Genomic DNA, 16,262 nt, shown 5'->3' with positions numbered 1-16,262 from the left:
GGATGGAGAAACAGAGGGATAGAGCAATCAAGTGACTTCTCCAAGGTCACATAACTTATAATGGGCAGCTCAAACTCCCAGCTCTTCTGCTTCTAACATCCTCCAGCTGGGTGCTGCAAATCAGTTAAAAGCTCTGCCTCCTAGCTCCCTACCACAGGCTCTGCGACCTTGGGCGCTCGCCTTGCTTCGAGGGGGTCCCAGTTTCCGGGTGTTAGTAATGGGGGCGGGGCCTTATGATGGACCACGCCACTTCAGTTGGCCTAGGTGGAGCACTGCAGGCTGCAGAAGTCAGCGGATGAGAAGAGCCTCAACACGTTGACCAGTGGGAACATGATAAGCGCTCCGAGGAGCGAGCCCAGCTGCACCGCCGCCCCGCACCACAAGAGGGCGCTGCGGCTACGGTCACGCAGGATCACGCCCAGCATCACCTTGACATAGCTCAGACAGCCAATGAACAGCACCCACGAAGCCACCTGCGGGGATTGGTTGGGAGAGACTCAGCAGTGAAGGTAACTTTGGGGCGAGCCCCAGGGTCGAAGGGCGCTTCTAGGGTGACCGAACAGGGCTAAGGGGACCCCATGGATTAACCTCTAAGTTCAAGGAGAGCCTTTTGGGGGTGACTCTGCTGGACTAATGGGGCCCCCTGAGTTGACCTCCCCAAGGACAAAGGAGAGCCCAATAGCTTTTCTGTCTCATGATCAAGTCAAGGGCAACTAAGAGAAGGCCGCGCTGACATACACATAGTGGAAAGAGTGTGGCATTCAGGGGAGAAGCTGGACTGTCACCTTGGACCAGCCAGCTCACCTTCTTAAGCTTCTATTTCCAAATAAGAAGCATCCCTCCCCCTCCCCCCACCCTTGGGCTTCCTGAGTGAGTAACCAGAAAGACTTTGGTCAAGAGAAGGGGCTATACTCTCGACCTCCCAGGCCTTGGCTAGCTGGGGGGTGGGAGGCGGATAGCTCCACAGGCCAGATACTTACGATGAGGACTTCTCCACCCCAGTGGCCCTGCATGAGGGGGCAGGGGCTCATCACGGCCATGGCCATGTTGTAGGCCCCAAAGCCGGTCCCGAGCACTGTAAGGACCCCCAGGAATGGCAGAGACCTAGGACAGAGCAGGGGGTGGGACGTGAATGGAGGTGAGTAGCCTGACCTTTGCCCCTACTCCCCCACCCTGCCCCAGCCCCAGGGGGCCACATGGAGTGGTCAGCGTCTCCAGGCTTAGAGGTTAGACCCATGTGGAAACTTCCAGGCTACCCAGTTCAAGTGGGTCAGCGAGGTTCCTGGGGTCAAGGCTGGCCTAAGTCATCCTGAGTGTTAACAGTAGGGCCCAGCATCCCAGCAGGAAAAACAGAACAGACTCTAGTGCTACATGAGCCTGGTTCAAATCCCAGTTCCACCTGCAGGACTGGTCCCTAAGCCTCCGTTTCCTCACCTGCATAATGAGTCTTGTGGGGCTGGGGAGCAGAGTGTGCAGGGCCTGGCCCTGGCTGTGGGCCCACCTGGTACCATCTGCTGCCATTTCCTCCTGTGATACTCCCCAGCCCAGCCAGGAAGCTGCGCTGATGAGTGGGAGGCTTGGATCATGTCGCTGGCACTGCAGGGTGTGCTGTGCGACCTCGGGTGACCCTTCTCCCTCCAGCCTCAGCTACCTTGTCTACAACGTGAGGTTTGCATGATCTGGGGGTCCTGGTGGCTGGCTTAGATGCACTACACTGGTGGCCTTCCATGTAGGCCCTCGGTCTGACCACTGAGGACACCATCCTTCATTTGAGGCCTTTTCCCTGGGGTCTCCCTGGCCACATTCTTCAGAACACTGACAGGTATGCACCCTTAGGTGAGAGTGGAGGGGCTGCCCTGCCTCTAAGGACTCATTCTGCTCCAAGATTCTTGAATTCTGGGACTCTCAGACTGTATTTCTAACATTCTGGGCGTCTCAGCGTCCACAGGTCTGTGGCCTCTGGTCCCGCTCCCTCAGAAATCTCCAGCTTCCCTCCACAGCTTTTAAACCTCAAGGGAGAAAAAGAAAAATCAGCTTTCTGGCAAAGTGACATCTTCTGTCCAGCTCTCCTGTCCTCATTACTCGTCCTTCCCGGGCTGGGGGGTGGGGGGTGGGCAGGGCTGAGAGGCTGTGAAGCCAGGCAGGGCAGAGGAGCACGTGGGAGGCAGGGAGACCTAAAGTTTCATGACCCCAAGGTGGGTGTTTCTCCTGTGCAGATCCGAAGTCCCTACATCAGAACCACTTAGGGTGCTTATTAAAATTTGAAATTGGGACTTCCCTGATGGCACAGTGGTTAAGAATCTGCCTGCCAATGCAGGGGACACGGGTTTGAGTCCTGGTCCGGGAAGCTTCCACATGCCGCGGAGCAAGTAAGCCCGTGTGCCACAACTACTGAGCCTGCGCTCTAGAGCCCTCGAGACACAACTACTGAAGCCCGCACGCCTAGAGCCCGTGCTCCGCAACAAGAGAAGCCACCGCAACGAGAAGCCCGCGCACACCACAACGATGAGCAGCCCCTGCTTTGCCGCAACTAGAGAAAGCCCACGCGCAGCAACGAAGACCCAACACAGCCATAAATAAATAAATATTTATATTTTAAAAAATTTGAAATCTAGGCTGGCTCAATCTGCATTTTATCAATTTGCCCAGCCATTCTTCTAGAACTGCAGCTGTAAGGGAGCCGGCATGGGCCGGAGGCAGGAGGGCAGGGCTGAAATCCTGGGAATTAGACCCCGGCAGACCCTTTCTCCAAGCCTCAGCGTTTCCATTTGTAAATGGGAACCTCACTTCCTGCTTGCTCCTCCGCACGGGCCAATGGTGGTGATGGTGGACCTGACATGAGCCACTGCTCTAAAAGCTTTACCAAATTAGCTCGTCTTATGCTCCCAGCAACCTAGGAAGAAGATCTATTATTATCCCCATTTTCTAGATTCCTGAGGCACAGGGAGGTGGAGTGACTTGTCCAGTATCACAAAGCTAGTAAGTGGCAGAGCCGGGATTTGAACCCAAGCAGTTGAGCCCCAGAAACCATATTCTTAACCACTACACATCCAGCCTGATAGGTGGGTGTGGGATTCTGGGTTCTGACATGAAGTGTGCCCCCAACCAGAGTTCTCCAGGGCCAGGTGGGGGGGTAGACCTGTTAGGCAGAAACATGGAGAGGAAGCAGGCGAGAGGGTTGGCCATGGAGCTGAGGGTGGCGGACAGGTGGTAGGCCACGGGCCCATAGGACAGGCAGGAGTAGGTCTGCACGGAGGGTAGCACGCCGTTGGTGAGCGCGTTCACAAAGGCCACCAGGATGTAGATGAAGGTCAGGTGGGCCAGGTGCTGGGGGGCTGTCTTCTCCTCCAGAGGCTCCTGGCCCTTGCCGCTGTCCTCCAGGCCTGGGGGGCTCATGTCCTTCCCTTCCTGCGGCCGGATGGAGTGGAGGGTGACCTGAGAGCTGAGGAGGTCTTCTATGGAAGCTTCCCAGCGCCTGGGTTGACGCTGGAGCAAAAAGAAAGCAATGAGGCAGCAGGCCATCATGAAGGAGAGCAGGAGGAAGAAGACCAAGGGCGAGAAGTTGGCGGGGAGGTAGCGGCTTTCCAGATGGACCATGGAGGGTGCTGTCCTAGCGAGCTCAGACACGAAAGTGCTGCTAGTTCCCTGGGAAAGACAAAACAAGGGTCAGTCGGATCCCTGGGTGATGTCAGGAAACAGGTAACAACAAAATTAATGATGACAATACAGGCACACCTTGCTTAATTGTGCTTCACTTTGTTACACTTCGTGGATATTGCATTTTTTTTGTGTGTGTATACAAACTGAAGTTTTGTGGCAACCCTACATTGAGCAAGTCTATCGGTGCCATTTTCCCAACAGCATTTGTTCATTTTGTATCTCTGGGTCACATTTTGGTAATTCTCGAAATATTTCAAACCCTCCACTAACAAAAAGATTATGACTTGCTGAAGGCTCAGATGATGGTTAGCATTTTTTAGTAATAAAGTATTTTTTAATTAAGGTATGTACATTGTTGTTTTAGACATAATGCTATTGTACACTTAATAGACTACATATAGTGTAAACATAACTTTTATATGCACTGGGAAACCAAAAATAATTTGTGTGACTCTCTTTATTGCAATATTGCTTTATTGCAGTGGTCTGGAACCAAACCCTCAATTATCTCCAAGGTCTGCCTGTATACAATAATATTAGGCATTATTATTAATAAGTAAGTGATGGATAATAAATGCTCACACTGACTGATTGCTCACTGGGCAGCAGCACTGTGCCTGTAGCAGCTCGTGTGCGCCTTCTGACGGACCCGTGCAGTGGGGTCCATTACCCCTGGTTTTAGAGGGCACAGAGGTGTCAGGACGGTTTGTCTTACCTGAGTAAGGGAGTATGTGGCGAAGCCAGTGCACTTGGTTCTTTCTGACCCGGAAGCTACAGCTTTCCCCACTTACTGCCCTCCAGGGCTGGTAACCACAAATATACATGCTCAGAGGAGGCGCTGGCTGGAGACAGGAGAGCAGCCCCACCCAAAGGCGCCCTGTGGCGACTTTTTTCCAAGACATATCATGCATCTAGACTTATGTATGTGAAATTTCAAAAAATTTGAATGTTATCAACTAATTCAAACCGTCGAAAAAGAAAAATGCTTTCAGGCTATGGTGGCCCAGGCCACTGGTTTGCAAACATGGCTGTGCTGCGGTGGTTTGGATAGTGTTAGATATATATATTGTCCAATATCCAGTGAGGAAGTTTGATGTTGTAACAACACGAGGTATTGAAGCAACGTCTAAAGTCTATGGTTCTCAGCCCTGGCTGTACTTTATCGACGCCTGGGGAATTTTGAATACATACAAGTTTACAATCCCTTATCTGCAATTCTGAAATCCAGAAAGCTCTAAAAGCCAGAATTTTTCTGTGACTCAGTTGACAGCAACACTTGAGCCAGATATGAGTCTGTTTACAGCCTTCATCTGCCTACTGGGCATGAATGCCCTGGGGTGTGAGCAGCGGGGGGTACTATGCTGCACTGCTGAGTCATAGGCCCTGTCCCAGACTTGGGGTAAGTGTGTTCTAAAATCTGAAACTCCAGATTCCAAAACACTTCTGACCCCAAGGATTTCAGAGATGGGGGTGAGGGGTTGCCCGCTGGTATGTCTCAGCAGCTCCCCCAGGTGACCTAAAGTGCTGCCAGGTCAAGAACACTGGTCTACCCAACATCTAGGAAACACCTGCCCTCCGTATGATCTTGCTTATGACCAAGAACAGAGCTGCAACAGCTCTGGGTGATGCCAGGTACCTGTGGGCTGTCCATGTTCCTGGTGGTCTCAGGGATCGGGGTGGTGTCTGATGTCTCAGTGATGTTGACACAGGTGGTGAGACCCGAGCCCTGGGCAAGAGCCACCAGGGCAGGCAGGAGGCCGCTGAGTCCTTCACCCACAAAGAAGGTGGTGAGGTAGTGGGTGGGCAGCCTGCTCATGAAGGGCAGGAAGGTGACGGAGGAGGTGCAGTCCACCAGGGCCAGGAAGAAGGTGAGGACCAGGAAGGCGATGCTGTGGTGGCTGCCCAGCACCCAGGAGGTGACATTCCAGAGGAAGGCGAAGAGGGTGCAGGCGACGGTGCCCACCCCCAGCACAGTGACGATGACAGGCACCTCAGAAAGGCAGCCGGGGTGGAAGTGGTGGAGTACGGTGACCAGCAGGGGGCCGACGTTGGCCAGCTGGATGATTACTGTGAGGTAGGAGGGCAGGTACCAGCCCTCGGGCAGCTCCGTTACCAGCAGGGGCAGCTCTACCCAGAGCCCGTTGATGGCCACCCAGGAGCCCATCCCGAAGGTACAGACCAGCAGGTGTATCAGGAAGGCCATGGTGACGTCTGCCCTGGGCCGGAGGCTGCGGCCTCCACAGATCAGCCTGCAGTGTTTGATGGAGAAAAATACTAGGTGAGCAATGTCAGGTTCACCATCTAGCAAACGACTGTGCTTCTGGGCCCTCCCCATGAACAAGGTGGCTTTTTATTAGCAGAAAACATGGACAAATTCCTTTATAAGTAAGCTTCCAGTGGGGAAGGCTTTCCTAATGATGACTTGTAAATCCAGAGACTACAAAAGAAAAATTTGATACTTTCAACTGCATAAATCTTAGAACACACAAAAGCAAGCAAACAAACAAAACAGCCTCTGCAAAAAATGCCAAAAAATACCAACAACAAGATCAAAAGACAGATGACATCCTGGGTGAAAATACTTCAATGTAAATCACAGACAGAAGATTTATCTTCCTAATATGTAAAGAGTTTTTATAGATTAAGAACAAAAAGACCCAATAGAGAAGTAGACAAAGGATATGAACAGTTCAGAGGAAAAAGTACAAATAAGTCTTAGACATATGAAAAGATTACCTTCATTCACCATGGGAAATGTCAATTAACAATGACTCCAAGGTGCCATTTCGCACTGTGAGATTGTCCCAAAGCCAATGTTTACCTGCTCTGGACAAAATGATGTATGTACGAGGTTATTATTTCTTGCGGCCTTGTTGGTAATAGCAAAATATGGGAGACAACCTCCCTGCTACACACAGAAGAGGGGCTAGTGGAAGGGATGGCTGCCTCTTGGAACAGCACACATCTGTTACAAGGAGAGGGATGCAGGAGAGCTCACTGGCTGATAGGATAACGACAGGCCTCGAGGCTGAGCTGATAAGTGAACAACATCAAGGTAGGTAGACAGGAGAAAAGGAGTTAGAATATGTTCGCTTTGATTGTATTTGCACAAAGCAGCCCTTGAAGGACACACAGAAACTGCTGGGATGTTTAGCACCTCGGTATAGATCTTTTTATATAATTTTGATTTGTGAACCAGGTAAACATACTATCTGAGGACTTCCCTGGCAGTCCAGTGGTAAAGAATCCACCTTCCAACGCAGGGTACGTGGGTTCGATCCCTGGTTGGGGGACTAAGATCCCACATTCTGTGGGGCAATTAAGCTCACGCACTGCAACTACCGAGCCCGCCCACCTCAACTAGAGACAGAAAACCCGCACGCCACAACTAGAGAGAAGCCTACATGCTGCAACGAAGAGGCTGCGCGCCGCAAAAAGATCCCGCATGCTGCAACGAAGATGCTGCATCCCACGATGAAGACCCGATGCAGCCAAAACAAAAAAATAAAATAAATATTTTTAAAAGTCAGGATTATTGTCAAAAAAACATTTAAAAAACATACTATCTGTTACAAAAGTAAGGTTATCTGATATAAAATTGCAGGCTGGAGTTTTTCTCCTCAAATTATAGAGCTCCCTCTCCGGACAGGCCCTGGGAGACTGCCTGACTGTAGCCCCCCTGGAACCATTCTGTGATCTGTTTACCACCTTCCCAGTTACCTGTGTCATACCACCTGGGCAGTTACCCTCAGTCTAAGGAAAAATATTGGAGAGGCTTTGTCAACTGAAAAAAAAAATCAGCACCGCACAACATAAGGGCGGTGAGTTTCAGTTTTTATTCAGGGGTCTTACTGAGGACTATAGCCTCAGATAGCTCTGAGGAGCTGCTCGGGAGAGGTAGGGGAGGAGCCAGGATATGTAGGAATTTCTTGGCTGGGAAATACATGTAGTCATGCATACATCTTGGTAAAAGATTACTGCTAATCACACACACACAAACACACACAAACCCAGAGAGCTCAAGTTCATGATTTTAGTGTTTTTCTATGTAAGGGAAGATGCAAGATTTCTGGGTCATTGAAATTCTTCCTTAGATCTGCATCTTAACTGTCTAGGGGCTGTATATCCAAAACAGAATGCTTCATGCTGTTTTTCCATCCTGAATTCCCCCCAGGGAGCCCTGTCCGTGGTCAACTTCTGTGGGTTGCAACTAGATCCTTGTAGAGCTGGAATGTCAGACAACATTCTTTGTTTACAGCTTTGAGTGAGACTCTGGAGCCAGCTGCCTGGACTTGAACACAGCTCCGCCTCTTAACTAACTGGGTGATTTTGGACAACTGAGTTTGCCTCTCTGCCTCATTTCCCCCCTCTGTAAATAGAGGGCAATGATAGTATCGACCTCATGGTTTGTCATGAGATGCAACGTGTTAATGAGTATGTGTCGTCTCAGTGCCTGCCACACAGAAAACGCTCACTAAGGGTTAGCTGTTATTGCTATGGTGCAACGCCAGGTTTGGTGACAGGTATTTTTTTTTTCTAATTTGCATGGAAATTAACATATGACTATTAAAATTAATAAAGGAAAAAAAGTTCCCCATGAGGTACCACCTGAAATACTGGTGGCACATGCACCATTTTGGAAAGAGATGTTGATTGGGCCGATCACCTCCTTTTACCGATGGGAAAAGGGGTAGGGTCTGCAGGGCTGTAGGGGCTCTGCTGAGGCTGCTGATGGGATTTGGAGCGGGTCCCCTGCAGCACTTGGCTCCGCCTACCTCTCCTCATGACGCTAATCTCGGTTCTGCTCAATTCACATGGTCAGCCTTTAACTCCTTGTCTCTCTTCTAGAACCCGCAGGGGCAGCCCTGTGGCTACGCCCCACCCAGGAAGCTCCTCTCCAGGTTCCCACATACAGAACTGACTCTCCAGTTCCAGACTCCTTTCCTCCTTCCTCCTTGGAAGGAACCCAATCCTCGGGCTGCCACCTCTTCCACTCTGGGAGGCAGAATGCGGAATGCAGCCCGACTTGCTTTCAGTCCCACTTCACCACCTCCTGTCTGGGAGCCTTAGGTGAGTCACTAAGCTCCATTTCCTCACCTGCGAAGCTGGCCCACTAACAGCCCAGGACAGGCCTGGTTCTGGGCATGCCCAGAGGACCCATGGAGAGAGGGCAAAATTCTGCCTTCGCCTGTGCAGTGCTCCTTGCCTGGGGCGCCATCCCCCTCCCGTCCATATCCCAGATTTCTGCAGGACCCTACCCCCCAGGAAACCTCATCTGGCTGCCCAGCCCTGGGACCCAGGACCCTCCATTTAGGGTTTTCCTGGTGTGGGTGTATGCTGGTACATTTCCCGGGGAGACTGAAGCCCCTGGAGGGCAGGGGTTGCTTTGGAATCTGGCTTTTTTTTTTTTTTTTTGCAGTACGCGAGCCTCTCACTGTTGTGGCCTCTCCCGTTGCGGAGCACAGGCTCCGGACGCTCAGGCTCAGCAGCCATGGCTCACAGGCCCAGCCGCTCCGCGGCATGTGGGATCCTCCCAGACCGAGGCACGAACCCGTGTCCCCTGCATCGGCAGGTGGACCCTCAACCACTGTGCCACCAGGGAAGCCCTGGAATCTGGCATTTTGATGGCAGAAGAGCCTTTTCAGATGACCTAGCTCCGGATTTGTAAACTGGTAACTCACTGGCCGCAGGCGAGCAGCAGATGTATTATTTTGATGTGTGGCATGTTGTAAATAATTAGTTACTGAAATCCACAAGTCAGGAAGGAGGTGGTATACAAAACTCAGGATTTCTGGCTTCTTGGGAATATTCTGGAAGACCACACCAGGACAATGTGCCCATATGGCAACAATCACCCTTGGCCCTCTGTAACTTAGGGCACCTGCCTGGGCCTCTCCAGGCCCGGTAGACACTGCAACCCCTGATCAAGCCTAGCCCTTATTTCTGAGAGCAAGATGTGGCTTGCCCAGGATCCCCCACTAGTTGGGGGCAAAGTGGGGGCTGGGATCCAACTTTGGGCTTCTCAGTCCTGGACTCCGGGCACTGACTCCAGCCACCTGGAGGCAGACGCCTGGGCTCAAATTGCAGCTTCAACCCTGCGCAAACAACTTAACCTCTGCTATCTGATTCCTCTTGTGCAAAATGGAAGGGTCCCAGGACCAACATCAGAATTGTTAGGACCATGAACTTGCAAAATGCTAGCACAATGCCTGACACATAGTAAGTGCTCAATAAACGTGAATGATCATGATTACGATTTCAGCAAACATGTCAATTGCATTTAAAAACACACAATTTTCCTGAACACACTTCTAGATACCACAACACACATAATTCCTGATGGCAAAATTTTGTCATCACTTCCCCCTAAACAATCAACCAGGGATTATTAGGCACCTACTTTGTTCCCAGTGCTGTGAGGGATGCAAGCAGAAAAGCCACTTTTCTCCCAGAGAAAAGTGTGAGGAAGAGGTGTGTGGGCTGCAGGACCCAGATGCATCATGGGCCAAAGCAGGCAGAGTTGCAGATAGAGGGGAGGGTGCAGTGGCTGGGACTGGATGGAAAGGCACGGTTTCCTACCTGCTGGGAAAACTAGTAGAGTAGTCTTGTTCAGGCTTCAGAGGCAGAAGTAGGCCTCTGACTTACTTGTGACCCTGCCTGGACTGCTGCTGCGTGTGGGTTTACACACTTAACAATTGTTACTAACTAGTCAAGCAGCACTTATCATAAGAAAGGGAGTGGGTCTTGGAATTTCTTGAGCCCTGGGGACCTGGCCAGTCCCCTGTGGTCTGGAAAACCTTGTGACTCACATGGTGAAAGAAACAGCATTGTTACAACTGAACCAGAGCTGCATTTTTGCGCGCAAACAGATGATATCAGTTTGCTGCCTGGAATTATGAACGGAAGCCCCCAGAACTACAATTTGAAGTCTCATCCGTGGGGTGGACGCACTGCCCGGGGACACTTCCCAACTGGGACTTCAGATTGCTGTTACTCGGGACTTCCCAGCTGCTGTTTGAATCTGGATGAAGGTGTTGGCCCAATCTGGTGATGTATACTCGGTTATATCTCTCTAATACTTTTATTCATCCCCTTCTAATGACTGTATATTGAAATTATGTTAAATAATCTTCTATTAAAGAAATTAATTAAATCTGTTCAGTTGTGTGAGACGAGTGGTTATTTTGCCAGCGAATCCAACGAACCTTGAAACTGAAAGCAGGCTTTCGGCGATACACCACACTACCTTGGCCAAGGCAGGTAACTCAATGGCTGCAAAACAGGGGCTATCCCGCCCTGGAGGATCAGTGGACTAGAGGAGGGAGAGAACATTTTTCAAAAGCCAGCAATTCATTGCAGCTTCTCAGCTGCCCAAAGCACTGTCCAAGTAGACCCAGAAATAGGTGCTGCCTGCCCACTCCCACCTGAGACCAGGATCTGGTATAAAGCAGGCAGAATCCCACTGGAAAAAAGCTGACCCACGTCAGTTAAGGTAGAGTTCTGCCTAGGACTGGTGAAACAATACAGAAGGAAAGAAAAGGTAGAGCATTGTATGATATTCCAAGGCTGAGGCTACTAGCTCCTTCCCACTGGCCACTCTTCCTTCTTCCTTAGTTATTACTGAGACCAGGTTTTTGGTTGGGCAAATGGCCACTGAGCTAAAGGACTACATTTCCCAGCTTCCCTTGTAGCTGGACATGACCATCCAATCAAGACCAGGCCAATGAAGTTGGAAGCGACTATGGAAGTCTCCTTAAAGGGAGTGTGCCCTTCTGTTCTTCCTTATCCTGCTGTCTAGAATTCAGATGTGATAGCCAGAATGCCAGCAGCCATTTTGCACAATGGGAGATGACATGGGGGCTAGATGGAGACTAGACGCCCTCAGGACTTTGTGGCCCAGAACTGTCACACCAGCCCTGTTCTGTCTGCCGTTGGACCATTTTGCTTGTTTAATGTTGTTAAGGTATAAATAAGCTTCTATCTTGCTTAAGCCACTCTTATTTTATAAATAGCAAAGCACTGGCTAAGTGTACAGAGATATATGTTCAAGGATGTATACTGACCAGTGATAGTGAAATGGAGCAGGACCCTACGGTCCTTGCCCCCATGTCCTCAGCCTGCCTTTGGTCTGTGGAAAAACTTTAGCCAAAGAATAAGTTTAATCAGAGAAGTGAGAAAATGCAGAAACAAAGGAAAACAGTCCAACGAAACTAAATAATGATAGTTTAGTCATTAAGCATAGTCAAGGACCTTTAGTTCCTTCTCAAAGGGCTATAGATAATATTCTGAGCCATATTCTACGAGCAGTCTTATAGATAGTGAAACCCCCGCCAGGTGGAGAAGTTAACTGCATGATGATCAGGATGCAGCCGTGACATAAGCTGCCACAATTCCGAGAACTGACCTCAAGAAATGGAAACAAACCAACCCTGGAACTAAAGATTAATTGTACTTAATCAGGATGACACTGTTCAGACCACTGATGATCAATTTCAAGGTGACTGTCAGAGCTGACTATGCTGTTTCTGCATGTAACCCCCTCCCTCTGTCTGTAAAAGCTCGTTTCCCCTGATTGTCAGGGCGGGGCGTGGGGGGATGTCGGCCTTTGGACAGGCATCTGCCTGCCACCCCCACCACCCCGGTTGCTGGCATCCAAAATAAAGCAAACTTTCTTTTCCACCAACCTTGCCTCTTTATTGGCTTTTGAGCTGCGAGCAGCTGGACCCCACTTCTGGTTACAATAGTAGCCAAAAACTAATGAGTACATTTATCTCATTTACTATCAAAGCCCCACCTCAGAAACTCAGGTCCTGCCACAACTAGGATCTGATCAAAAACCCAAATCAAACAAAATTAGTTGTTGAGACATACCTTAAAGAGATACCAAAAGGAAAAGGTTAGGAGTAAATGTGGGGGCAGAGGTCTTCCAGAAAAATGCAGGGTGGGGGGAGAGGGAGAGGTAGCTGTCAATATGGAATTTGATGGCAAAAGTCAAAAGTAGGAACTGAGACCCAGAGGCATTTCATATTGAACAAGACAAATTCATAATGGAGTCAAAACAGTAGTGAATATCTATATTCTGAATAACATTCTCCAGAAGCCTCAGAAATGCTGGGAGAAAAGGACAGAAGCACAGTAAATGGTGGGGTTTTGACCCATTGTTCCAGGCCTTGAGAGCAGAAGAAGGTAAAAAATAAACAAGGATATAGAAGAGGCAATAAACGATATGCCAATAAATGATATGCTATGCAATAAGTGATATGACAGGCATATGCCTATGTCTATTAAGGAATAAGTAAATAATTAAAGGGAGGAAGCGAATTTGCAGAAGATGGTTACCTTTTATCACTTGAACAGCTATTCAACTATGAGGTCACAAGGTGGCCAGTTACACATTTACAAATATGTAGTTTTCCTGAATAGAACCAGTTAGAAAATAAGACTTCTATTGGGTAGTCATTTAGGAAAAATAAATAAAGCTGGACCTCTTTCTTATCTCTTACTCAGCCCCCACCCCCGCCAAAAAAAAAAAATCAATTTTAGCTGATCAAATGTTTAAATATTTTTAAATTAAAAAAAAATTGTAAAAATACCCCAAAGAACATATAGGCAGAGGGAACAGCTTGTGCAAAGGTCCTGGGGCAGGAATGAACCTAGGCCAGTGTGGCTGGAACAGTGGGCTTAATGGGGAGAAGAGGGCAGACAGGGGAGATAAGGAACCTGAATTTCATTTATGTGCAATGGGTCCCATGCACTGAGAGCCTAAATCCCCATGGCCCACAGAGCTTTTTCTGGGTCCTTAGGAAGGTGCCACCACAGCTGCAAGGGAACTGATTTGGCTCTGCAAGTCTCTGTTTCTTCATCTGGAAAAAAGTCACAGTGGTGTATGGTCCAGCATGACCCATCTCCTTTATGGTTCCCCTGCCTTGGCTTACTCCCAGCCAGCCACACCAAGTGCCATGTGCTCCTGGACCCCGGCGACACAGCCATCAATGGCAGTGGATGGGGGATATCCTAGGCAGAGGGACTTGCCTGTGCAGAGGCCTCGTTTCTTCAGAGATCTAAGGAGTGGCTCAGAGTGTGTTGGGGATATTGTTTAAAAGTGCACATCTCTGTTATCTGTTTTTTCTACAGTGACCTTGCAGTTCTTGTTCATTCATTTATCCAGTATTTGTTGGATACTTGGTGTGTGCTGGACACAATCTCTGCTCTTAGGAAAGTGTGGGAAGAAACAGTCACTAAGCAAAGTAGGAACACAGAGCAAGTCAGCTGGTGATAGGGTTGTGGAGGGAAGAAGCTGGCCGGGGGAGCAGGCAATCAGGAAGGGTGGCTGCAATCGTAAAATGGGGTTGTCAGAGGGAACTTGAAGGAAGCCTGGGAGTGAGCCATGTCAGGGGAAAGAGTGGTGGTGGGGGAGGGCGCAGCAATTGCAAAGGCCCTGGGGCGGGGCCTCACCTGTCTTGTCCCAGCCAGAAACAGGTATTGGTGTTGGAAGAACAGCCAGGAGGCCAGCGTGGCTACAGCAATTCCCGTGGGGAGGCATGGGCAGGTCATGTAGGGCCCTGTAGGCAAGAGTCTGGGGGTTTTCTCTGAGCTAAAATCTCCATTGCTGGACAGAGGTGGGCCCAGCTCTAATTTCGTTTTTAACAGAATCATGCTGGCTGTTGTGAGGAGAATAATGGGGGGCCAGGGTGGAAGCAGGAGTGAAACTTGTTAATCCATTAGGAAGCTGGTGCCGTTCTCCAGGCAGAAAAGATGAAAACAATAACAGTAACAACAACTACAACAATGGCTGCTATTTCTTGCTGCTTGTCTTGCAGGCCTGGCGCTAAGCACTTCACACACACTATCCATCAAATCCTCTCAACAATCCTGGGACAAGCATTATAATTGTCTCCATTTAAGAGATGAGGAAACTGAGGCTCAGAGAGGGAAAGTCATTTGCCTGAGGTCACACAGCTGGTCATCTGGGAGCTGAGGTTTGAGCCCAGGCATATCTGACTGTGGACCCAGCCCTCTTAACCAGCCTGAGCAGGGCCCTGTGGGTGAAGGGGTTAGGAAGCTGCTGCAGGGGCCAAGCTGAGCAGGATCCCTTTCCACTCACCTCCCGTCTCCCCAGCACTTGGGCTGGGAAAGCGAGAAATGGGGTTCCGGCCCTGGAAAACCTGGGAGAGACTCCAAGGCATACCTGTTTCCCGGGCCCCTTCAGTGACTGTGGGAGACCAGAAACCTAAGGCTTTGAGTGAGACACTTGAGATGCTCCCACAACAGATGGGCAAACACAGGGAAGCCAGAAGGACAGCCTCAGGCAAAGGTGTCTCTTCCCTTCACATTCTTGCATGGAGAGCTGAGTCCCAGGCCCAAGGGAGTGAAGGGAGTAGAGGGTGAGGGGCCAGCACACCCTCAATGTGTGGGCTGGGCCATCTCCTCCCCCACCAGGCACGAAGGGCCTTGTCCAGCCTTGCCCATCAGAGCCCGAGCCTCCAACCCTGCACTCTGTCCTGCTCTCTGCTTTCTTCCTTTACAGCATCACTGGGCATCAGCTTGGGGACGGGAGTTTATCTGTGTCTATCTGTCGAGTGCTGCTCTCTCCCACGTGAGCCTGTCCCTGTCCTCTCTCCCAGTGTCCAGATGGCCACTTGGTTTGCTAAGGGCTGGGCCACCTGATCGAGCCTGCCTCAACCATGTGTGTTAAGTCGGCCAGGGCAGCCCGGGCAGTGCCAGGTGACGGCATGGGCACTGGCCACACACTGCTCCCAGACAAGGGTCTGAGTCAATGTTGTCCCAGGTTCCAGACTCCTAGTAAGACTAGAGGGGTGGGGATGTGGTCCAGGCAGGAGCAAGATGGCTCTGAGTGGACGAAACAGGGAGACAGAGAGGGGCAAAAACAAAAAACCTAGAAGAAGAGATGGAGAGATAAAGACAGAGACTGAGACACAGAGGGACACAAAGAACCAAAAGCTAGAAGCAGAAATGGGCAGGAAGACAGAGGCACAGAGGCACAGAGGCAGGGCAAAAGGAGGGGCTGAGATGAACAGGAGGTGGAAGCAGAGGGGAGAGGCTGTGTGTGCTGGAGGCCCGGCCCAGGTAAGCCACCGCCCTCGTGGCTCACATCCACGTGTATCAAGAGGGCTTCACCTCTCCTCGCCATAAGCTTGGCATTACCCTGGGCCGCATCCCATCTCAATGTTCCCATCTCACAGATGTGGGGAAACCAGGCCCAGAGAGGAAGCAGTGCTTGCCCACACCTTGTCCAACCCCTGGTCAACCAGGCCTGTGCTCACTTGGCTGTGCACCCTCAAGCCAGCTGCTCACCTTCTCTGGGTCTCTGTGTCTCCAAAGGGTCTGAGGATGCCCAGGCTTTTAGGGCTTGGCTGCCGGGGAGGAAGCAAGGAGATAACGGGAGCCCAGCCAGCCAGTGGGGACTGTGAGTTCCCTTTCTCCGTCTCGCCTCTCCCAGGCCCTGGAAGGGCTTCAGGCCTCCCAAGGGGCTGACCTTGCCTGGGTTCCTCTCCCCTCAGTGCCCATCCCAACCCTCGGTCTCCGTGCCAGGCTGGTGAGATTCCGGCCCCCACTTGGTAGCAACAGCTGTCCCAATGGTG

The 16,262-nt window shown here is 50.5% G+C and overlaps 1 protein-coding gene across 1 annotated transcript; it reads right to left on the bottom strand.

The window, feature by feature from the left end:
• Positions 1-260: 260 nt before the first annotated feature.
• On the bottom strand, positions 261-15,842 carry SLC52A3 (solute carrier family 52 member 3; the record flags this gene model as incomplete). Its single annotated transcript, XM_079719310.1, has 5 exons — positions 261-473; positions 981-1,104; positions 3,140-3,645; positions 5,297-5,909; positions 15,826-15,842. 5 exons carry the CDS (start codon positions 15,840-15,842, stop codon positions 261-263), a joined length of 1,473 nt encoding a protein of 490 aa, XP_079575436.1.
• Positions 15,843-16,262: the final 420 nt, after the last annotated feature.

This window comes from Hyperoodon ampullatus, assembly GCF_949752795.1.
Source record: "Hyperoodon ampullatus genome assembly, chromosome: 14".
Taxonomy (NCBI): Eukaryota; Metazoa; Chordata; class Mammalia; order Artiodactyla; family Ziphiidae; genus Hyperoodon; species Hyperoodon ampullatus.
This window is presented reverse-complemented; position numbering and strand designations above follow the sequence as displayed.